The sequence below is a fragment of the Balaenoptera ricei genome, chromosome 6 (genome assembly GCF_028023285.1).
Source record: "Balaenoptera ricei isolate mBalRic1 chromosome 6, mBalRic1.hap2, whole genome shotgun sequence".
NCBI classification, from domain to species: Eukaryota; Metazoa; Chordata; class Mammalia; order Artiodactyla; family Balaenopteridae; genus Balaenoptera; species Balaenoptera ricei.
The window spans coordinates 114,619,121-114,643,509 of record NC_082644.1 but is presented as its reverse complement, the minus strand read 5'-3'; the positions used below and the strand labels follow the sequence as shown (position 1 = coordinate 114,643,509).

At 56.4% G+C, this 24,389-nt stretch overlaps 1 protein-coding gene across 25 annotated transcripts in view; it reads right to left on the bottom strand.

Moving 5' to 3' along the window:
* RALGPS1 (Ral GEF with PH domain and SH3 binding motif 1) overlaps positions 1 to 24,389 on the bottom strand; it is a 286,233-nt gene that overhangs the window by 14,643 nt on the left and 247,201 nt on the right. For 17 of the 25 annotated variants that reach the window (XM_059925655.1, XM_059925635.1, XM_059925636.1 and 14 more), the window contains 3 exons: positions 13,582 to 13,720; positions 12,127 to 12,284; positions 9,852 to 9,903 (listed from right to left, as the gene is read on the bottom strand). In XM_059925655.1, the coding sequence (XP_059781638.1) occupies positions 9,852 to 9,903; positions 12,127 to 12,284; positions 13,582 to 13,720 (349 nt within the window). Of the gene's footprint in view, positions 1 to 6,606; positions 7,410 to 7,872; positions 7,901 to 9,851; positions 9,904 to 12,126; positions 12,285 to 13,581; positions 13,721 to 14,400; positions 14,605 to 24,389 lie in introns of those variants that run through there. The other 8 variants (XM_059925657.1, XM_059925641.1, XM_059925640.1 and 5 more) reach the window with 4 other exon arrangements.

The following is a 24,389-nucleotide window of genomic DNA, read 5'->3' as shown; positions in this document are numbered from 1 at the left end:
TGTCTTCCTCTCCTCTCTTTATCCTTTTCCTCTCTTGGCAGAATGACTTCCTGTGTCTACTTGATCCTCCACCTTCTCCCCACCCCTGCAGCATGGTCTCTCCCTGGGCTATAGCTTCCCATTGGCCAAACAATGATGCAACCCAATTTATAAAGCCAGACAAGGTCCAGACGTCCTTTTCAAGTGTTCCCTCTGTTGTCCACTGCCAGTCCCAGGTTGCCACATGTTCCCCTGTGGCACTGGACACCTGTGGGGTGGTGTGGGGTCATCGTCATTCACTGCAGCAGGTGCATCGCGCCATCACCGAGCTCAGGTTCCTCCGAGAGGCGGCTGCGTTGCTCTCTGCCCCTCCATCCTCCGCTCAAGAAGGAACTGTTCTTGATGACCATCTTGGGTTTGCTGTCCAGAAGCCCAAGTTCAGGGCTGGTGGGAGTCTGACGGTCCTCCAGGTCGACTGCCCTGGGACACTGTCCTTTTCGTCCATCAGCCACTCCTCTTTAGGTGACAAAGAGCTGCAGCATGTGCTTGGTCCCCCAAGTCCTCGAAGGTAATGGGTCTCAGCCCATTCCCCACCCAACCCTCGTGACAGATGATGGTCACAGGCCCACCCCACCCGCACCACGAGCCGTGGCTCAGAGGTCCCAGCACACTCAACTCCCAGCCTACCTACAGGCCAGACTGCCTCCTCCCTCTCTTCACGGCTGGGCATGACACCACGGCACGTCACAGCCCCGTGCTTGAGCAGGCTGTGCAGAGCACCAACAGGCTGCCTCCAGGGACACCCCCCTCCCCAGCTGTAACCGGGGATCGCTTATGAGTCAGGGCAGGGTCTGACGGTGAACATCTCTGTGCCCGGAGGATGTCTCCTCATTTGATCTGGATTCCTGCTCTGAGCCGCTGTCTGTTTGGAGTTGGAGATGGAACCTCCCTTGGCAGAGCTGGATCCTCCGGTCCCTTCTTCTCCACCTTTCTTCTCATGAGTCTTTGTTCCTGGTACCCCAGGAAAATGTGTGATGACAGTGGACTGTTCCACAGATGGGGCGATATGGTTGGTGCTGCTACCGACTCTCCATCATTCTCTCCGCTTCTTTGAGACACTCCATGCCTGCACACTTAACAGATGTTTGGCAGGACTGACGTTTGTTGACGGAGAGCTTTAAATCAGCATCTTCCAACCAGTCTAGGCTTTTAAGCAGTATTTCCTCACGCTCTTCCTAAAGGAGTGAGGTGCTCCCAAGGGCAGTGGACAGCTGGGGGGGGAGTGCAGGGACGCCGGGGGTCACTGGGGCGGCTCACGGGAGAGTCACTAGTTAATGACCACTCCTATGTGTCAGGCCATTGATTATCTCACGGGAGCTTTGTTTCAGCACCATCATCTTCCCCAGAATGGGGAACTGAGGCTCAGTGATGTGAAGACACTTAACCGAGGCATGAGCCAAGTAAGTCAGGATTTGAACCCACAGTTTTCAGGGTGGGAGAGAGGCTGAGTTGTCGCATGGGGAGAAGTCCGCCATGGGGACAGGGTCCTCGTGTGGAGCCAGCATCATGTGGGTGGCTTCCTGGCATTCTGCTCTCAGAGGCACCCCTACTCACAGGTTTCTGCTGCAGCTCACACTGGACAGGCTTTGTCAGTGTCTGTGAGGCTGGATGGCCACAGATTTGTAGACCCTGGATCTCCTGGGGTGGGGCCACCTCCCAGGTCCCTGGTCCCTTGACTCCCCTGATGGAGTCTTCTCCTGGTGGTTCTGGCTGCCTGGCATTTAAGAGTAGCTGCCATTTATCGCCTGCTTATCACGAGGTGCCTAAGTGCTTTCACACACCGTTCCTCCCAGCTCTGTGAGGGGCGCTGTTCTCACCCTGTCTTAGATGAGGAAACTGGGGCTCAAGGAGGTGAAGCCACACATTGGCCTGTCATTAGGGATGGAGACACAAGTGCTCACATAGGGAGCATGTCTTTTCCATGTGAGCCAAGGGCCTGCATCAGTCAAGCTGCTCCAGGTGGGGGAGGGCAGAGCCTGCTCCGCCTGGAGCCTGGGGAGTGACCCTGGCTTTGAAGTGCAGTGTAATGGTGACTCTTCCCCAAGGCCAGCTTTTAGGAGACTATAGGCAGGGTGGGGGCCAGCCGTCCCTCCCCAGGCAAGCACTGTGGGGCTGGAGGAGGGCTGTGACAGGTGGGGCAGCTCCGGCTGGGCCCAGGCAGGCTAGCATCAGCACAGAGGAGCCAGGATCTTCAGCCACTGGAACCACTTCCAGTGCTTTGAGAAGATTTGTTATTTGAATGTTCACGGCCAGAAAATGCAAAATGAGTGGGCAGTGGCATCTGGTGAACTCCAGAAATAAAGGGATTTCTCCAACCGACGGAGGCTCCCAACTCCAGAACCACAGACACCTTTCCCAGCAACATACTGGGAACAAGTGGCTGAACAGAATGTATCCCAGGAAGGCCATTCTACTGTTCCCTCTCAGGAACAGATCTCGAGGAGGAGTGGGGGAAGAGGGCTGCAGTAGGCCACTCTCCTCATGGGAAGTCTGGTCTCGGGAAGCTGTGGGCTGGCAACCAAGTAGAACACCTCAGTCCCAAAGGGTGTTCAAGAAGAAGAAGAAGAAGGAGAAGATGATGATGATGAAGATGAACATGATGGGGAAGATAAGGATGATGATGATGGGGATAGGATGGTGACGATGAGGACGAGGATGGGACGAGGATGATCAAATGATGGGATGATGGTGATGACGGGGAGGATGGGTACCAGGCAACGTGCTAAGCAGTACTCGTTCACTATCCTATTTAATCACACAATACTGTGGGGCAGGCACTATTCTTATCCCCACGTTATAGACAAGGAATCTGAGGCTTAGAGAGGTGGAGTAACTTGCCCAAGTCACAACATAGGGAAGAGGACGATGGTTGGTGCCGTTAAGGTGGAAGCAGCCAGGGTCCTGCTTAGGCCAACAGCATCATGAGAATTCAGACTGGCTGAGGCAGGTCTGAAAGGCATCTTCTCCTCAGTAGTTTTCTAGGTACACATTAGGTGGTAGGTATCTTGGGGGTTAAATTTCAGAAAGCCCTGAGTCTCTGTTGCTGGTCCAGGAGAGGGGAGCAAGGAGAAGCCTTGGATAATAATTACATTGAGGTCTCAGTAATCTTGTCTTAGCGGAAGTACCAGCCCCCCCACCATTCTTCTATCTCAAGTGCACAGAGCCCCTGGTAGGAGTGCACCTGTGGAAGGGTTCAAGTGATGCTGTTCATCAACAGTGTCCACCTGTACCAGCAAACCCTTGCTGGGAAGCCGTCCCATTGGACCAGGTCTTGGTCCTTGCCGCTACCTAATGCTTCACTCTCATCTGCAGGCAGGAAGCTGCCACCCTAAGTTCTGCTGGGCCTGGGATGTCCCTTCCTGCAGTACTTGTTAAAGGACTTTTGCCGCCTGGGAATCACATTTTTCTCTGGGTAGCGTCCCTGATCCACTTAGTGGGTCCCTAGGAGCCATATCTGCACTGCATGCTTAGCTGAGGGGACAGAACCACCCCTGATCCAAGCCAGGTCAATCAGGTTTTCTCTGTTGGCAACTGGGAACCAGATCTGAGAGGCTGACAGTCAGGCTCTGTGGCTCGGTGAAGCTATAACATGTAAACTTGGGAGCTATGAGGCATCAAGCTTCCCCAGTGTGAGCTGATAGGTCTAGAAATCTGGGCTGCAGAAGGAGAGGAGAGCATAGCAGATATGCATAGAGAAGGGTCAACACCAGATGGAAGGAGGGTCCTGTCCACCTTCTAGGACCTGACTCTGAGGGGTTGTAGGTGCTGGACAGAGAGGTTGTGGGCACAGATTTCTCAGCTACCTGTGAAGCTGCAGCAGCTAGCAGGCAGGGCCCAGCCCTTGTCTGTCAGGGCCCAAGGACAGGGTCAAGCAAAAGGCCAGGGACTGTTGCCCGCTCTTCTCTCCCAGAGGGGCCTGAGCTCCTGGGTGGAGCCTTACTCGCCAGACGTCAGTGTCTGATGCTGACAACAGGGCAAGAGATGGCATCTCTGGGGGGAAACCAAAATCAGAAGCTTGGCACATCGCCCAACTGGGCTGCCACCCAAGGCAGAGCAGCAGAATGGAGCAGCGGGATGGATCCGGGGAACCAGACTGAGGGGTGGGCAGGGGAGGGCCACCAGCCTGGGGGGTTCCTGGGCCTCAGCCACAGGGGACGGGGGTGGGGCAGTGAGGCCCTCTGTGAGAGTCACCCTGAGAACAGCCACCCTCATGGCTGCACTTCAGTTGAAGTGGACCCCTTGCCTCCAGGATCGCCCCCAGAACTTCGCCTCCCTCTCCTAACATGCTGCAGAGTTTGGGGCCCAAGAGGCCCCCTTGAACCCTGGCAATCCCAAGGCATCTACCAGAGTCCTCTGACCTTCTCCAGGAGGAAAAGGAGTGTTTTAAAGACTCTGACTTGGGGGTAGCAGGCCTGGGGCTCTGCTGCCATGACTCCACTTTCCTGGGGTCTCCCTAAGGATGCTAGAAGATTTCATAGGCTAAAGACAGCACAGTGCGGAAACTGCGTCACCCAACCTCCTCTACACCCCAGAGCACCTACGGGCCACCTGTCTACAGCACTCTCTTAAAGGGGCCTTCCCCGCAGTTCAGAGTCACCCTGGAGGCCAGCAGTGCTGGCGGACACTTGCCTGTACTGTAGCCCATCCACTGAACTGCCATGTGGGAAATTTTCTCTTCGTCCCACCCAGCCTTAGACTCCGGGATCTCCTGCTTGCTGGCGAGAGGTTCCTACTGAGCGAAATTCATACACATCCCAAAGTAAGTTCCGCGACAGGAGCAACTGCACCTCTGTGTCCAGTATTTCCTGCGAGCGTCCTCCCTGTAGAGCTGGGGAACCTGAGGCTCGGAGAGCTTGAGAGACATGCCCAAGGTCCCTGAGAGAGTAAGCAGCCCTGACCTCAGCCCTGCCCACCCCCACCCCCCAACGCTGCTGACAATGTCCAGAAGTCACGATGACCTCTCTCTGCAGAGGCGCACTCAGAACTTCAGAGACCAGGGCTCATCACGGAGCCCACCCCTCCTGCAGAGACTCAGGGACACACAGCACCCCTGGGCCACCTCTCCTCCCCTCCTGCGACACGACTCAGGCCTCGCAGCCTCCTCAGGTCCCAGGACCCCCCTTGAGGGCCCACTGGGGTCCTCTTCACCCAATGTCCTCGGCTTTTGCTGAACCACTGCCTCTACCAGAAGCCACCCCTGAACCCACAGTGTGACGCGGGTCCCCCTGTTGGGCTTTCCCGTCGCGTCCTCTTCATGACCCCCCGTGCACCTGGCATCGTGGATTGAATCTCTGTCTCCCACCTCGGCCGCGAGCTGTGACCGGCCCCCTGATGCAGCTCCCCCTCCCCAGGAAGGAGGATGAACGGCTCTGCTTCTGAGGGGGCTGGCGCACGTTCCTCTCCCGCTCCCTTTCCCTCTCCCACCAGAGGGGCTTCCTCCAAGGACCCCTCGGCCTCCTAGTCTCTCCGCCACCCATATTTTGGCCTGTCTGTCATGTGAGAAGGCCCTTCTGCGCAGCCTGGCAACGTCAGACTAGAGGAGAAGGATGGCTGAGTATTTCGTAATGAACTTTGTGACGTGCTTTCATATTTCACCCCTTAAAAAGTGACCAGTAAACATTCCTGATTACACCCTCTTTTAGAAAGTTAAATGTTATTTTTTTCCTGGGTGAAAAAGAAACATTAACCCATTGTAGAAAATTTGGAGAATACAGAAAAAGAAAATAAAGAAAGTCTCTCAATAACTCTACAAGCAGAGACAACCAAGAGGAATGATATTATGTACCTTCATACATACACACACATGTGTTCTTCCCCATCACCCACTTCGCTCTCTGTAAAAACCTCATTTAAAATGTTTAACTCCTAGGCTGAGATTCTTGTTCTCACTTTAGTGCCAATGCAGGCATAAAGAAGCAGCCATTACCTCTTACCGACAGGCCCGACTAACTCTCCCCGCCCCCCGTTCCATTTCTGAGGAGGCTGAGGTTTGCTTGAGGCCAGCCTGGTGCAGCGTCCACAGTTCCTACATTCCGATTCATCAAGGATGCATTGAAAATGCCTTTCCGGGGCCACCTCCCTGCCTCCTTGGGAAAGTAGATGTGACACAGGGCTCTCCTGCCTTTGTCCCACTCCCAGGACACAGGTGAGAAAACATCAGGTCAGGGACGTGAGGGGCGTCCCACCCTTGCCCCCTCCCCAGAGACTCCGGCCTCTGGCTCCCCAGGGCCCTGACCCAGGACCACCACTCTGTCCTCATTCTGGGCCCTGAAGATAGGGAGGGTCTCTGGGGGCCGCCTGGGGGCTGAGAACTGACCAGCACTGCCCAGGGTCTGGCCGCCTCAGGGCTCCCGTCGCTTCCCGTCCCTCCTCAGCCCACGGGCCCTGTGACCTGCTGAGGCCGAGCTGGATGAGGGACAGGAGGGTGACAGCAGCGGCAGAAGGCCCCCCTCGGCTCCTCAAACCCTCCACGGTCCCAGCAGGAACAGTGGCTGGGTGCGGCCACTCCCCCAGAGAGCAGCCGGGCGGGTCCCGGGACTCTGCGAGCTCCAAAGCAGGTGCCCTTTAAGGCTGGCCACTTCAGGAAGCACTGGGCACAGCCTGAGCCCTGGCTGCCACCCAAGGACGCCTAGGGGCCACAGGGCTGAAATGTCCAGGGGTGTGAATCAGGGAAGGCAAACTTGCAAGATGGGCCACATGATCCCACCCTTGGCCAGACAACGAGAACCATCCTACCCACCTGTTCATAGCAGCATAAAGGCTGCCTATGATGTGCCCTGAGACCAACAGAGGGGTGTGTGCCGGCGGCTGGGTCACTGGCCTGGGCCTCCCGGCCCTGCATGCTGGTATCTGGCTCCATGTCTCTTCCTGGCCAAGGCCAAGCTTGTCACCAGGGCTGGGGGGCTGGTGGGCTAGTCAGTTGAAGGTTGTGGCCTGTAAGCTTCAGGGCTGTGGGGCAAGGTGCTGCCCCCCTCTCCCAGCCTGGCCTCTGGGAACTGACACAGACAGGACCTCTTCCTCTGGCGGGGCTGGCCCAGCCCTCTCCTGCACCCTTGTCTCTGGTGCTGATGCCACCCTCCGCCCATGCACGTGTAAAGATGCAAGGAGAGCGGGTTCTTACAGCGTCTGCTGGGAACAGCGGGCGGGGGGTCCGGGAGGGGAGGCTCCCTGGGGGCAGCCGCTGGTCTCTGGGGCCAGGAAGAGTGAGGCCCGGCTCCCGGGGAAGAGGGAATCTGCTTCCCTTCAGTTAGCAGGAGCAACGTGGCATGGGGGAGGCCGGGGTGGAGGGAGGTCCTGTGGGCCTGGGCTCTGGGTGGGCAGAGGTTAGGAATACGGAGGCCCAGGCAGCAACAGGAACTGTGGTCACTGAACTGTGAGAGAAACGAGCAATGTTTTACAAAGATGTCAAAGCGTGTGAGATAAATCCCCTCCAAGTCTCCCGTGGGGTCTTCAGGAAAGTCTAGAACGCTCACATGCTTTTGAGGGAGTGGACTCTTTCCGGGGGACATGAGAAGAGGCCAGTGTGGGATGGAAATGGAAGCTGGAGGCTGGGCCACGGGAGCTGGAGGCTGAGGGGCAGCTGGCGTCTGGACCGTCAGGACCACCTTGGGTCTCGGAAGGCGCCAGAGGGGACATCCTAGCCCCGCTGGCATCTTCCAAAGCAGGTGGTCTCCTGCTCCCCTCCACAAGAAGGGGCCGGACCGGGAGCTGGGTCCCGAGGAGGTGAGGGACAGGCCATTCTCCTGGAGGCGGGGCTGGGCACCTGCACAGGCCAGCTGTCTGTGAGACCAGCGCTTGACAGAAAGCCCACCCAGAGTCCTGTGAGAGACATTCCGATGGAGAGTGGGTCTAATGCTAAATCCTACGTGAAAGAGACAGACGAGAAATGCTGCAGTGTTTGGTATTCCCCGAGTGGAGCACAGCTCCGTCTCCCTGAGCGGGAATTCTCTCACCACCTTCCTTCCTGGCAGCTCTGACCTCAGTCGTGGGTGCTTAGTAGGAACCGTATCTGCCGCCCTCAGTGACTGGCAAGGTGTCTGGCGGGGAGCAACTGCTTAATACACAGCTTTGAGTGAATGAGTGAAGAGTGAACGAAGGAATGAATGAGTGAACACAAGGAATGGACGAGTGAAAGAAGGAATGAATGAGCCATGAGCAGGTCCAGGTGTGGACACTATTCAGGATCAATGTCCTCTCGTTGGCCCGTGGTTGGGGAGGTGCTGGATTGCCCGTAAGCCCCCTTCCTCAGGGCTGCCCCAGGAGTCCCCTGACCGCTGCTGAGAAAAGTCAAACTTCCGCTCGTCAGATCCGGAGTCTACCCGGTGCCTGTCTGGCTCTCACCCCTCCCTGGGGTGGGCAGGGAGAGGGCAGCGGGGCCCGTTTGCCTGTGCTCCCCATATCAGAGCGAACATCCCTCCAGGAGGCCAGCGGCGGGACAGAGGGAGGAGCTCCGAGGGCTCAGGGAGTCGTCCCTCCCCCTCTTCAGCCCCCCACCTAGGGTTTCACGAGGACAGATGGACCGGCTGACCAACGTGGGGCCAGTCCCTGCAGTGTCACAGCGGCGCTGGACGAGGCATGGTGGTGATGAGGTGGGCCCCATGATCGGGCGAGGTGGACGTGGGTCGGCTCTGCCTGCCAGGGGCGGGTGAGGCAGGACCGCCACGTCACCTCTCTGCGCCTTGCTGTCCACAGGCATGAAACGGGGACACTTTACGAGTAACCACCGCGTAGCTAGGTCTGAGGATGGGGAGAGACCAGGACAGTGCCTGGTACACAGGGAGGGCTCAACAAAGATCACTTATCCCCACATGATAGCACTCTGCCTTGTGGGGACTGGCCGGATTCACCCCTTCTCTGGCCATTCATGATTGTGGAGGCTGAGGAGACAGGAGGCTTCAGCACCAGAGGAATGTGTGTATACGTGTGAGAGGCGCATGTAGGCCTGCATTGTGAATGTGCACCCAAATCTGTGTGAGCGTACATGAGTGTGCGTGTGTGGGTGTGTACATACACACGTACGCAGAGGGTGTAGTGTGTGTGTCCGTGTGAGTGTGTGTGTACCTGTCTGTGCACACAGGCCGCTGTGCACGCAGGCTAGTGGAGGGGCTACTCTGAGGGACGGTGCAGACCTGCCTCTGCGTCACTGGGTCCCCCTGCCTCCCCTCAGAACTTAAGTCGCCACGATGCCCTTCACCTTCGGCGGCGCCTAGGCCGTGGGAGCTCCCCGTGCACAGAGTCTCTGTCTTCCCAGAGCCCACCTGGTGCCTGGCACAGAGGAAGCGTCAGCAATGGAGTAGGCGCACGGGGTGAATTCCCGGGGCAGACGGGCTGGCTGCAGGGAGCCCAACCCCAGGCCAGGGTCCCCTTCGTTCACCAGTGCCCAGCACGGTAGGTGTCGGCCCAAAGGCCCGAGGCCACGGGGGTGCAGCGCTCTCAGACCCCACCAGGCGGAGCCACAAGCCCGTCTCCAGACGAGGCCCGTTCTCAGGCTTCTGGTTTCCAGAACCCTCATTTCAGACCAAAACTGCACCCAGGTCTCCTCGGGCGCTGGCCTCAGACTCCCGGGCCAGCTTTGGACCAGGTGATACGCGGGGCTGCCCGAGCAGGGGCTGGGACGCCCACCCCATGCCCATCCTGCCCAGCGGCCTTCCCGCCTCAGCAGCCCCGCCCGTGGGCTGCACACGCTGACCTGCGGGAGCCACAGGGCGGCCTCACCAGGCTGGGCCGCCGGTGAGGTCGGTGGGGCTGGTCTCCAGCTCCCCGGGCCCTGAGCGACTCCCCTGGGAAGGAGGCCGAGCGGAGGCCACACTCACCTTGCCAGCCCTGAAGACGTCTCTTCACTAAACTCTGAGCTCTCACTACTGCCTGCAAGAGGAACACAGATTGATGAGTGCGGCGGCCTCGCAGGAGAGGGGCCACCCGGAGCGGCCCGTTCTCCTGGGTCACCGGGCCCAGGCCCCGAGCTGCACAGACATGCCGGAGGAACAGCTTCCTGACCCTGTGGCTGTCAGCGTGGCTCGGCTTCTGCTTTGCTGCTTCTGTTTCTGACTCTCGGCCCATCCCGTCCCACTGTTCCCTGCCCCTGAGGGTGGGTCCTCCACTCCCTTCCCTGCCCCTGAGGGCTGCAGCTGCCTGCCCACCGGTCCTCTGGGGTCTGGGCCCTTAGGCCTCTGTCTTGGTCTGGCCTGGCTTCACCACCGCCTCCCTTCTGGCCCAAGTAAAACCAGTATCAAACAGGCCTCACCTGGTGAAGACAGGGGCCAAACGAGCACACTTCTTCCTCCAAAGGTCAGGGCTCGACTAGACGCTGGTCAGGGAGCAGCTGCCTAGCAGAGGCCCCGATGGAGCGGCCCTTCAGATCCTGGGCAGTGTGCACACAGCGGGGCCCAGCCCTCCCCCAGGCCTGCCCCTGTGGCTGACTTGGACTCTCCAAGGCCCGGCTTCAGCCACGAGGACAGCAGAGAGATTTTCTCGGAGGGGCCTGGGTTCCACACTCTTTGCCTGGGCTGCCTGCTGACACCACAGGCGGGCAGTGGGAGGGGGAGAAGGAGGAGATCTCAGGTCCCTTGGGAGTTACAGGAGGGAGGGGACCAGTTCAGCTCCAAACAGGGCACGTGCACATACGGCAACGTGCTCCCAGCCTTTCAGCTCCAAACGGAAAAACATCTGAGTTTCCCGAGTAGAGGAGCCGAGAAACAAACTGCCTGGTGATCTCCCGCCTGGATACTGGACAGCATTGCGTCTGACTCAGTTTTCTGTCTCAGGAATAGAAAGGCCTGGGCTCAGGCACAGCTCAGAAAGTTTCCTGGATGTAAAACAGCTGTTCTGCTGCCCAGCTGAATGCTCTTGGGTCAGCATTTCCCAGACTGGTTCCTCAGAACCCCATCCCAGAGGACTCTCCAAGGAAGATGGTCCCGGCCCAGATAATGAGGGAACCTGCAGACTCCGCTGCCTTCTGGGAGACCCACAGAGCCCATAAGCACGTTAAAGTCTCTGGGAAGAGACCTGCCTACGTGGTTATCCCAGCCTTTCCCCAACTCACAGACCCTGAATTTTTTCCCCAAGGCACACCCATGAACCGCAGGCTACACAGTCCTAAGCTGGTATAAACCCCTGACCAGGTCCAAGTGGGATGACCTCCTTCCTGGACAGAAGGCAGACATGGACCTTGCCTGTCACAGACTTTCCAGCAGGTAGGAGACAGCTGCCCCCTGCAGCGGCACTGCCTCAGAGACTGGCCTCATTTCATGAGGATGTGGGATGTGAGATTCCTGCCCGATTGTCCTGTCTGCACCATCCTCTTCCTTTCCATGCCCAGGGGCCCTCCACCCTACAGGCCTCCGACTAACCTGCTGCCAGCCCCGGGAAGGCTCCCTGTTAAGGGAAGTAGACAGACACACAGACTACAGAAGCATGGGCACACTGAAAGGACACGGCCGGCGGAGAGTATGCTTGTCTGACAGCAGAAATGACCTGGGTGACCTGGTCAGGTGACCTGGACACTGCAGCGGGACAGACCTGTGACTAGAGCTCAGCGCCATCCTTAGCTCTGACCCCTCCCCTCCTGGCCCTAGCAGCTCAGTTTCTGTCCTTCCACTGACATAAGCACCATTTCTGGCTGAAGTTCAGACATGTGCTTTCATCCCAGAAGATCAGTTTTTTACCCTCCCTCACTCTGGCTTCTCAGTGTGAAGACAGGGGCACAGTGAGCGCCCGGTGGCCGCCCCGCTGCCGTCCCTGGGCAGCACCTCCTCCTCTGCCCTCCGTGCGGGGGCTGTGGCTCCCCAGGGACGGAGCCCCGCGGGGGCAGCGACCAGGCTTTGGCAGTTGCTGGCCAAGGATGGCGGGTCTCAGGTACTTGTCCAGCCTGCCTGCCACTCTCAGGGCCACCAGCAGGATGAGGACAAACCCAGGGCATTTCGTGAAGCCTCGGAGGCCGGGAAGAAAAGGCCTCCCTAGCTCTGGTGACGCCTGTGGGGAGCCCCCTCTGCAGGGGGTGAGGGGCCAGTGGGCACTGCACGGTGACAGAGACAGACACACGCCGGGCTGTGGCCCACCCGCTGTGGTGTGCAGGCCGGAGACGCTTACCGAGGGTGAGTCCATTGGTGACGGCAGAGGAGGAGGCGAGGGCGAGGCCCCTGCGGGGGCTGCGCGACTCCAGGACACTGTCGTCCAGCAGGTGCCTCGCTTTCTCCGATGGGAATGTCGCACTTTTACTCTCAACTACACTCAACTGACACATCATACTGGAAAATGGAAAGGAAGAAAGAGGCAAAGATCCTTATCTAGGGAGTGACAGTGGTTACACCTGCCCTGGCGTCCTGAGCAGACGGCGCAGCTGCAGGAGAAAGACCTCCACCCAGAACCGTGGTCTAAGTCCAGGCTCTGCCCTATCTCCCCGTGTGACCTTGGGCAAGTCACATCCTTCTTCTGAGCCTCAGTATCTCCATCTGTCAAATGGGGACTTATGATACTTGCCCTGCCTGTCTCCCAGGATGACTATGAGGCTCAAGTGAGCGGATGGTGCTTGTGAGACATGGGGCCACACAAGCGAAGGGACAGTGTGACCCTGCGATCAGTACATCTGGTTCTGGAGTCACAAACCTGGTCCAAATCCTCGCTCCAGCCTTACTCACCACTGCAAGGTACTTTACCTGTCGAACCTCACCAGGCTTGTTCTTACAAGGTGTATCATATAGCGCCTACCTTGGAGGCCTGCAGGGGCTCAGTGAGAGAATGCTGGACAGGCACGTAGCAGAGCATCGAGCACAGAGCAAGCCCCGAACACTTGGAAGCAACCCTTTCTCCTCCAGCCTGTGAATGACTCCAGGGCTGGTCTGGGCTGGTTGGGGCTTGTATCTTAATGGTGGAAGGAAGGAAGGAAGGAAGGAAGGGAGGGAGGGAGGGAGGGAGGGGGGAAGGGAGGAGGGAAGGGAGGAGGGAAGAGGGGAGAGAGGGAGGAAGGGACCCAACTGCTCAGGATTCTGTGTCCGACACCCTGGGGACATGGGCATGGCTGTCCCGGCCACGCTGAGGACCATGCGTGTCCCCCAGCTGTCAGCCCCACACAGCTGGGTGAACCAGCGGCAGGCTCACTGCTCTGCAGGCTTTCTGCAACAATTGGCAAGCAGAGACTCTGAGCCCCAGTACACAAGCACCATGAGACACCTAGTGCTCCCTGGATGACAGTCATGGTGTCCACTGGACTCTGGGGTTTTCCGCAAGGAGGCACTAACCGAGCTTGGGCAAACCTCCTGGAGTCCCTCCACTGTTTCCCTGCCCTTCCCCGCACACTTCCTCCCTTGGCTGCCGAGCCTGTGAAACCCCATCAGCAGTTCGCAGGCTGTGCTGCCGTGGACACCCCCACTCTTCCTGAGCACGTGCCAGGCCTGAGGAGAGGGCACCAGCCCGGGATGCCAAGAGTGCCCGTCAGTGACTCCCAGACGGACGGGGCAGGGCCCGGTGCGCCAGCATTCCCAGCAGCCCTTCAGCCCACGCCCCACGCTCAGCCCAGTCTAGACCCGGGGAGCAGGGGGTGCTCACTCAGTCACCCACTTGTTGCCCAGGCTGTGGCTCTTCCTGTGTCTCGGAACTGGGGGCGTGGGGAGGCTGCCAGTCACAGATGCGTCAGGACAGGTGGGCCGCCGGCTGAACCTCGCAGAACTGGAGCCGCCGGTGGGGGCTGTGAACAGAGCAGAGAGAGTGATGGTGGCGCTGTGGAGGCTCGGGGTGGGGGGGCCGGGTTTGGGGGAAGGCACCTGGCCCGGCTGTCATGGGGGACAAGGTTCTCCCAAGTCCCGTGGGCTTCCACTCGCGAGACCCTGACCCCTCCCTCCCTGCTTCCAGGCTGACAACCGACCGTCAGGAGGGCCAGTGTCCTGCTCTGCGTGGTAGCCCCCTGACCGGGCAGCCCTGCTGCTCATATGGGGGAGAGTGCCGTGGACAGACGTGGGGTTGGACGCGGGGATCAGCATCCTGGCCTGTTTCCCTGTGGCTGGACTCTTCCATGGCCACCCAGCTGGGTGACAGAGCTGAGCCTTAACAGGGTGACTTCTGAGTCCAGGTCCAGGGCCCTTACCCTGTGCCCTTCCACGGCCACTTTCTGTTCTCAACCACACATCCGACAAAAAGGGATGTGTGGAGGGCTTATTGGGGAGCAGCAGATTTAATGAGAGGGAGCACAGCTAGGTAGTCAGGGGTTCAGATCCCTGGCCTGTCAGCTATTGCCTGGGTGACCTTGGATGGGTTACTTACTCCCGGAGCCTCAGTTTCCTCATCTGAAAGGTGGGGATAATTCACTCACCTGGCAGGTGGTTGGGAGGGGTCATGAAGTAATGTGTGCAGAGTTAGCGTTCACTCTGGTTTTATTATGATAATATTACCTCGTCCTCCTCAGCTCCAGTCATGGGGCCGACAGGAGGTCATCAGAGCCAGGGGGCCGGGGCCACAAACCCCACTGAGCCGCATATGCAGAGACGGAGGCAGAATCCTTCATGCTGGCCATGTCCACAGCTATGTATTGTGGGGTGTGGTCTGGACCACTGTGGTACTCTTTAGTTTCTGTGGCTTGGGAAGGGAGGTGATTAAGGTGTTACGAAGACGGGTTCTTGGACTCCAATCAATAGAAACTGATAAGAGGTCAGACGAGGAATTCAGACAAGGCTTTATTCGGACTCATGCTCACAGGGGAGTGAAAACAAGTAACAGGTTCCCTTGCTCACTCCCTGAAGGGGGGCGAGCTGGTTCCTTTCGTAGGGTCAGGGCAGGGGCGGATGGGTGGGTCAGGCTGGAGGGGTGGCTTAGGTGGTGTGCCCACCCCTTGGGGGTGCTGTGTGCAGGATCACGTGTAGTACCCTGCTCAGAAGTGGCAGTTGGGTTTTGGCCTTTTTGTAACTTATTGTTCATAATTTGTCCCAACTGCACATGCCCGCAGTTATTTTTAGTCCCTTATAGTTTCTCTGTATCTGTTGCTGGAGGAGACGTTTGTCCAGGTGCAAGCCCTGCAGCAAAGGGCCCCAGGTCCCAGCCTGTCTCAAAGGGAGGTGACCCCAGATGCCAGCCTAGCCTTAGCTACCTGGGCCAGACACCGGAAGTGGGGGCCAGGGTTTCCACCAAGGGGCTGGGCCACTTCCTGCGGAGCGCATCAAACACCCTGCAAACCAAGGGGCTGCTGCCTGGCCGTGCTGGGGAACGTCCTGGAGGGCCTATGAGGCCCGAGGTCCATCCAGGGCTCCAGATCCTCCGCCTCAAGAAGCTGCAGATCCACAAGTGACCTAAGGGTTCCCATGTCCTCCAGCATGCTTGGTTCATTCTTATTTTAGTGTCCAAAACAATGACCCCTGTCCCCAGCCTGTCCACTGCGGAAAGTCTAGCTCCCTTCTGGCACTTCGGAGGGTTCACAAGGCAAGGAACTCACATCATCTTAATCTCTGAATTCCTGCTCGCAGCTGTCATCCCCCTCCCTGCACCCCCTCCACGCTGCACTCCCCACCCCCGACATCTTCTCCTTCACTTCCCCAAGTTCCCGCCGCCAAACCCTTACTAGGTCTCCACTGTTCCGTTCAACAGCTATTCCCCAGGGGTCTCCTCCCTCCTTCAGCCCCCTGCACAACTCTTAGACCCCCTCCCCTCCAAAGGATGCCACTCTCCTGCCATGAGAAAACTGTGCTTGTCAAGTTTGATCTTCCTCGCGTCTGGCTCTGCAATTGCCACGTGCACCTCTGTCCACGCCAGCCTACCTGCCAGGTCCGGGGAGCCGGGACCACCTCCCAGCCCTACTGTTCCCTCTGAGAAGTCACCCCCCCACTTTCCCCTTCTCCCCACTCAGGCCCCTTCCCCAGCCTATGCACACACTCTAGTCTCTCATCTTCCATGAAAAGGTGTCCCGGCCCCGGCTCTCCTCCCAACCAGCCACGCTTCCTCAGACAGAGGCCTGCTCCTGCTTACTCCGCTGCTGCCCCCTCACTCACTCCTCAAGTCGCTGAATCTGGTTTTCATTCCTGATGACATTCCCATTGACCTCCTTTTGGCCTAATCCTTGAACACTCATCGGCCTCCTCACCAGCACCCTTGGTGTCTGAGGCTAGCGATCGCTCGTCGCAAGGCTCTACTTCCTGGGCGTCTGTGACGTCACACGCTCCTGCTTCTCCCTGTACTTTTTCAATCGCTGTCACTCTGCCTCCTCCACGGGCTCCTTATCCTCCAGCAGCTGGTGTTGTCTACACAGGCCTCCCTCTTTGGCTCCTGGTTTTGATTTGATTTTAACTCAGCAGATCGGCTGATGACGCAAATCTTTACTGTCTTCCTCTTTTCTGAACCTGAGACCTACATATCCACCCGTTGGCATGACATCTCCATCTGAACTTTCCTAAGATATCACAAGTTCAGCCAGGGTTGAACCTGGACCCTCCTCCTGTATGTCCAGCCTTGGCTGGAGGCCCTGCTGGCCACCCAGTCACCTGGCCTGGAAGGAGGGGTCGTCTTGGCTTCTTCCAGACGGTGACTTGCTTTGCTCTTCTCACTTGCTGTACACGATCACCAAGGCCCCTAGGTTTTGTACACCCCCTCCCTGCCCATCTCTCTTGTCACCGACTGGTCTGGGTCCCCACACTTTATCTTCTTCCTGCAACCAGTCTAATCTTCTCAAATCCAACCACCATACAGATTCATAACTGTTTGATAAATGGAAAGCTGACCATGTCATTTCCTTGCTTGAAACTGTCAGGGGCATGGTGCTCTATCCCTGCCATACCTGGTCATTTCAGCTCACCTTACAATCCTGATGGAAGAATAAAGGGACAAAGTAGCCAAGACAAATCCTAAGAAGAACAGTACAGGAGGGGGCTTCCCTGGTGGCACAGTGGTTGAGAGTTTGCCTGCCAATGCAGGGGACACAGGTTCGAGCCCTGGTCTGGGAGGATCCCACATGCCGCGGAGCAACTGGGCCCGTGAGCCACAACTACTGAGCCTGCATGTCTGGAGTCTGCTCCGCAACAAGAGAGGCTGCGATAGTGAGAGGCCCACGCACTGCCATGAAGAGTGGCCCCCGCTTGCCGCAACTAGAGAAAGCCCTCGCACAGAAACGAAGACCCAACACAGCCAAAAATAAATAAATTAAAAAAAAAAAAAGACTTGTAATGACTTAAAAAAAAAAAAAAAAAAGAATAGTACAGGACTTGCCCTACCTGATATCAGACCAGAACACAAAACAATAGTAATTCAAACAGTCTGGAGTTGGGGTATGGGCAGAGAACTGTTCAGTGAATCAGAAGTGAGAACCCGGACTTGCTTCATGGTGGTGGTGGCATTACAATTCAGAGGGTAGGGAGGCTCTTTTCAGTACATGGGGCTAGAACCACTGGGTTCCACATGGAAAAAGATGAAATTAGAGTCCTCCTACCTTATATTATACAAGTGGATTAATGCCATAAATGTGAAAAGCAAAAATGCAAAACTACTGGGAAAAAACAGACAATCCTTATGACCTTGGGAGAAAGGAAAGAAACAAAAGGCATAAACCCTAAAGGAAAAGAAATGAATAAATTTGACTGCATTTAAAATTAAACATTTCTGCACCAAAACAAAGAAACAAATAGATAAAAGACAGCAAAAGCAATGTTAAAAGGCAAGTTGTAGTCTGGGAGGAGGTATCTGTCACCCACATCACCAGCAAAGGGTTCATGTTCAGATTTATAGAGAACTTCAAATACCAGTAAGAAAGAGACAAACCCACACCCCCAGAAAACTGGCACAGGAGACAAACGGGGAAATTCACAAAAGAGGAAATGACCCCAATGACCAATAACTATAGGGAAAGATGCCTTAACCTCACTGGTAATAATGGGAATGCAAATTATAGTAAAAACGAGGTACATTTTCACCTCATTAGACTGTACAAAAATAATTAGCGTGACAACATCAAGTGTTGGCTAGGTGTGGAGAGACAGGAATGCTAGTACGGGGCTCATTTGAGTGTCAAATATTTGGGAAGCAATTAGCAATGCTGAGTAAAGGTGAAGACGCGATGCCTTCACGGCATCACTGTGACCCGGGGATTCCAATTCTGGGTGTCTGCCCTCAGGAAACTCTTGCATACGTGCACAAGGGGACACGTTTACAATGATGTTCAGTGTGGAAACAGCCTGCATGCCCCTCGGTAGGGAAATGGAGAAGTGAGCTGTGGTCTATTCATTCAACAAATTCTACAGAGCAGGAAAAAATGAAGAAACTGGATCTACAGGTATAAGTATGGATACTGATCCATTCATCACAGAAGCATATGCTAAGTAGGAAGAGCAAGTTGCAAAAGAATGTTTATGTGGATGGCATGATGCCATTTATGTAAAATTTTAAAAACATACCAAAAAATGGTATATATGTTTGTATATAGGTATACCTGTAGTAAAACACAAAAATTTACACAGGATAATCAGAACAGTAGATACCTCCATAGGGAAGAAAGGGAAAGGATGGGGTGAGCGGGACTTCTGCTCTATCTGTAATTAATTAAGAAAATATGGCAAAATGTTAACTTCTGTTCAACATGGGTGGGAGGTACAATGGGTATTCTCTATGTACGTTTCATCATTTAAAATGAGCATACTTGAAAAATGAGTGGACACCCCTTCCGTGCCAGGCACCGTGCTAAGGGGCTGTGTTGGACTCCAGATCCGTCCTTCTCCACGCTGTGCCATGAACTGGGGGCTGCACTACGGGGCCTAGGTCAGTGGGCTTCCGTCTGGCTCCTGGTCAGCTCAGAGTGATGGGGAGCCCGGGCCAGAGACGGGGGAAGGGAGGACAGCGAGGCTGGGGCACCGCTTCCTGCAGCTCTCCCCTGCGGTCACCCCTGAGAGGTGCGGTCTCCAGGCCCCCTCTGCTCTGGTTTTGGTAACCGCTGCTTCCCTGCACCCTTGCAGGCCTAGGGGCGGTTACAGTGCCCCACTGTTTCCAGCCGGGGGTGCTGGGCTGTGCCTTGGGCTTCCCGACACCCTCGTTCTGACACTCTCCTCCGATCACCCCATTTGAGTGTCATCTGTGTCTGCCACAGCCCTGCAGTGCCTTCACATTTAACCCACACAACACCCCCTGAGGCCTGTTATTAGCCTTGGTTCACAAATGGGGACGCAGAAGCTCAGGAGGTCAAGCCTCAAGGACAGGGGGCTGGTTGTCGTGGAATCCGGTTCAAGTCTAGGCCTTGTGAATGCACAGAGGGGGCACCTGGGACCACCTGCCCAGCATCTTTGCCAGAAATCGCCCCTCCCCCGATGGGGGTCACAGGAGAGCCAACCCCAGACCAGCGCCACTGTGGCCTTGCCCCTGACCCCGGCTTGGGGGAGACACCTTCCCCAGGATTTTCAGATTTGGGCCAGAAATATGTCTGAGGACAATCTCTCTTTGGGATGAGAAATAAAACCCAGACACGGTCGATGGCCATGTTTCCCTGCCTGTGGAGGAGCAGGCGGGTCTACGGTGAGAAAGGCTCACGGTTAAGGCAAAAAGCGAGGTGGAAGGGAGTCCCAGTGCCCCCCCTGACCTTCCCTGGCCTGGCTGCTCAGCCCTCCCAGCCAGAGTCTGTCTCTGTTGTTTGCAGCCCAAAGAACCTTCTCAAGGAGGCCCCACCACATCACACTGCCTCTCAGCCAGGTGGCAGGAGAGGGTGCTACCAAAGCAGCTCCAGGTCTTTGCTCAAAACCCATCAACCTCCTCTGTTAGCAGGAGTGTCCTTGCTCAAAACTTGCCAACCCCTCCGACTCTAGCAGCAGTGAACATAAATCTTCAAGTTAAAGGGTCCAGAGATGACAAATGAAGCTACACACACACACACACACACACACACACAAAGAAAAAAACCACATGGAACCAGCTGGGACCAAGATGGCACGAATCTGACTTCCAACAGACCCTGAGTCTCATTATATGTTGATCTGACTACATTAGCACATTAAATGATACATCTACTGGTGGCCGGGACTGGACATTAAGGACCAAAGAAGGATAAAAAGGGGGTGGCACCCCACTCCCTCGAAAAAGCCCCATCCCTTCCCCGGCGGACTAATGCATCCTCCTCCCCATCATTGGCCTCACTCCTCCTCCCTTTGTCTTTACTTAAAATTAATTGATCTGTGAATTTAGTTCCTGCTTCTCTGTTCTTTGGCCACTGAATAAAGCTTGTGCTGTGTTGATCTCAGCTTCTGTTTCGTCATTTGCGTATCGGGACCCAGATGGAAAAAATAACCCTCCTTGGCTGAGACAGAGAGCTCAGGCTAAGGCTCGAGCAGGGTCCACACGACGTAATTCGGTAACAAGAGGGGGTGCTGTCTGAGGTACCAATTCCAGCCTGCATATGGCATCTCAAGAACGGGGCTCTGACAGACCAACCCATAATAATGAAGTCAGAGAGTCATGGCCTGGACTTCACCAACCCTGGGAAGGTCCATGGGAGCCAGCGAGGACTGTGGCTAAGCTTCGTGTATGTGTGCATTTTCCTGTGAGGGGTTCCACGCCGCCATCAGCTTCTTCGAGGTTGTCATTCTTCACCAGGGCATGTTTGTATCAGAAGCATCTGGAGGGTGTGTGAGAAATGGAGTTTTTTTGGCCCATTCCAGGAGGGTCTGATTCTGCTGGCCTGGGGGGGTTTGGGGGCGCTGATCTCCAGGTGGTTCTGACGGCACCCGGTGAAGAACTTCTGCTCAAAGCGATGGAATGAAAGCAAGTTCTGTCCCACGTGAAACATCTCGCGTAGCTGCTGCGGGGAGGAAAGGCAACGTGGAAGCATCCGGCTTTGTTTCTGTTCGGCACATACTGCTCAATAAATGGGTCCATGCGGAGGGTGGAATGCGCCTTGTGTGTCAGCTGCATGTACGTGGGATTACAGTCTCACTGCCTGAGTCACTCTGGCTCCCACCCCAGGTTCAGAAATTATTTGATAAAGGTCAAATCGCCTGGCTCCTCCTCATGGTTTGAACTGGTGGTAGTATTAAGAATGGTGATAATTGAATGCTAAGGGCCTGGCCCCGTGCTGTGGGCGGGTACTCCGAGGAGGCCCGATCTGCAGGTAAGAGAGCCAGGGCTTCTATCTCTCCCACGCGCAGGACCTGGGCCCAGGGCTACACCACTCTGCTGGTGGTGGCGAGTGGGGGCCACGTGGCGGGGGAGGAGCTCTAGCAGTTCAAAGGTCAGGCATTAGTGGAAACCTGAGGAAGGAGGAACACAGTGACACACTTGAGGTGATCTGATAAGCAGGAGGCACTTCCTGAAGGCAACATGTGATGGATAAGGTCCAATTGCTACTCCCGGGGAAGGGAAGGTGAAGGAGACTGACGTCTATTATGCAGCAACTGTGTGCCAGGCTTGTGTAAACACTTCAGTGTCTGAATTCAATGACTCCTGTGCAGTTGATACTTTGACTATCCTCGTGTCCTCGTGTCAGAGGCACACCAGGTCACGTGGCAGAGGGGTGCTGGGTTTGCTCCTTTAACCGGCCGTGTGTGCAGTAAGAGCCGTATGCTCTGAGGCTCTTCTGGGAACTTCCTCAGCCTCTGCTCACTCCTGATCCACTCCCTTCCCCACCTGTCTCCAGTGGTTCCTGCATCCTGGCTCTGACCCCCAGTTCTGGCTCTCCCAAGCCTCCGGACTCGCCCTTGGTTTCTTCCACTCAGCTCCTGACTCTCCCTCCAGGCTGAGGCCCAGATCCGCCCCCCCTCTTCTCCCTGCTTTGGACGGGAGGCATGCCTGGCCTCAGATGCCCCTCAACCCAGCTGAGGGAAGGGTTGGGGGTTGGGGGGGCAGCGCAAGCAGAAGAGGCTGTGATCTTCCTAGGCCCAGGGTCCACGCTGAGGCGCTCAGAGTGCCCTGGGTCTCAGACACTCCCATCCCTGCACTGCGGACCAACAGCCCGGGGTTTGACGCTGAAGCAGAAGAATTTCCATTCAGCTGGGACCTAGGGATGGAGGTGGCCTCTCTGACCATAAGTAACACTCTGCTACTGAAAGGCCTCACGTCCCTGCCCCACCAAGGCCTGGTGGGGGGGGGCACCACGTGACAGCACCAGGGACACGTGTCTTCTGGGACTGGTTCTGAGCGGGTGGCTGGCAAGTTTGTTTTTCCCTGTCCTCGGGGCGGGGGCAGGGGCGGTGAAAATGAGCCTGGCTCTGGCCTGGCTTAGCAGAGTGTGGTCCCCACTGCCCAGCCTGATATGGCACGGACAGCTGGAAAAACTGACCACGCGGCTTGACTATCTCAGAAGATTGCTCTATTTTTCCTCTGCAAAATTTTTCCATGAATAATCTTTAAGTGGCTGTTTAGCAGTTTTATTGGAACATATGAGAACTGACAGTCACTGGGGAACAAGATATCATGAAAGAAATCTGGTTTTCATTACATTTCTCTCAAGAAACTGACATGCTGCCCAACAGACCACTCATTGACTGGAAGAGAAAAGAGCACAGGGCCCTCTAACAATGGCTTTGGAGTGGACAGGATTAAGGATGATGAATGGCGACAGCAAAGAACATGGAATCCAGAGGCAGACAGGCCTGGGCTCCCACTGGTATCCGCCACCTCCCGGCTGAGTGACCTTGGGCGAGTCACTCGTACCTCTGAGCCCGAATTCTGCATCTGCAAGACGGGGGCAGTGGTCTGGCCTGGCAGGTTCCCTGTGAGGAGGAAACGACACAGCAGCCTCCCGCCTTCCTCAACAACACCCGGGCCAGGTGCGGTACGGCCACTCTGAATTAGAGAGCTGACGTTCTGCCTTCACGCAGTCACAGTCAAGTGGGGACACAGACAAGCAACCGGATAATTACACCCAGGAAAGACACATGCTTGGATAGGAAAAAAATAAATAAATACGGTGACAGCAAGAACTATCAATACATCAATCGAATAACTACCACAACCATAATGGTGGCGGTGTTGGTGATGGCTGACATTCATCGAGCACCTACAAGGTGCCAGATGCTGTGCTCAATGTTCTGTACACAGGATCTGATGTAAGCTTCACAGTAACGCTGCCTTGCAGGCCCTATCGGCATCTCAACAGTGTGGGACCTGCGGTCGGAAGGGTCGGGCGAGGGGCTGGTGAGCAGTGGAGCCATGATCAGGGCACCTGAGAACACAGGAAGGTCAGAGAGGACCCAGAGGGTCTGACCTCCAGACTGGCGCAGGATTTCCAGCAGGGGCGGCCGTACAGACAGAAGGCGCAGCGTGAGCAAAGCCATCACGACGACAGACACAGGACCTACTCGAGAAACCGCAGAGAGCCGGCCAGGCTGAAGAGCTGGGGGTGGCGAGTGTGTGTGTGTGTTTGTTTGTGTGTGTGTGTTTGTGTGTGTCTGGGGGGGCCCAGAGGGGCCTGGAGCTCAATGAGGGGAAGGCATGGAGATTTTTAGGAGAGGGGGTGATATGCTCAGATTTGTACCCTAGAAATCTCACTCTGGTCAAGACCACAGGCTGGGAAGGAGAGATGTGAGCCACAGGTGTCTAGGAGGTGGACCAGCTGCGTGGCATGAGGGGTACTCGGGGGTAACCATCAGTGGAGGCTGGTGCTATTCACCAAGGAGGGAGCAGGCTGGGGGGGCCGATGAGAAGCTCAGTTTGAGATTGATGTCCGCGGGCCACTGGGTAGATGGGTGCGGTGCTCGGGAGATATGGCAGCTGGGGACAGGTGTGCCGGACTTGTCAGCACAGGGGTGTGTGGAGCCCCGGGAGTGGGCAAGACACCCAGGCTGTAAGTTCAGTGGGAAGGGGGAAGGCCTGGGACAGAAGGCGGGAAACCAGTGTTTGTGGGAGGAGAAGAGAAAGGCTAAGAAGGAACGTGTGTGAAACCAGGATCAACAGAACAGATTTTTGAGAAAATGATCATTTTAAATTCACAAAGAGAGTGATCTTGTGCTTCGTTCATAATTCTAAAGGAAGACGGCTCAGAAGTGTTGCACGATTCTGACTTCAGCAGCCCCTGGTCTCAGCTGTCATGTCCTCCTCTCAGAGGCGGCCTTGGCCAGGCCGCCAGCACCAGGACCCTGCCAGGAGCCAGGGGCCTCTCCTACCCACCAGCGTGGACCACAGCAGACAAGCCCAAAGCGCCCCAGAAACGACCTCCTGTTCATCCTGTACGTTTCTCTTGGGAGAGAAAGAACTGCTGGTCTTCTCCCACCCTCAGGGGTTAAATTAGACACGGGCAAGGGCTTTCATTGAGATGCAGGGCCCAGTGCTTCACAGAATTCAGGTCCCTGAGTTCTCACAAAGAGGGCGGCAACCCCATCCTCCTGGGCACGTGTGGCCTGTGCCTGGCCTTCTCAGCGCCCATCCATCTGAAGCTAAGCAATTGTGTGTGATTTCCCGCTGACCGTCCA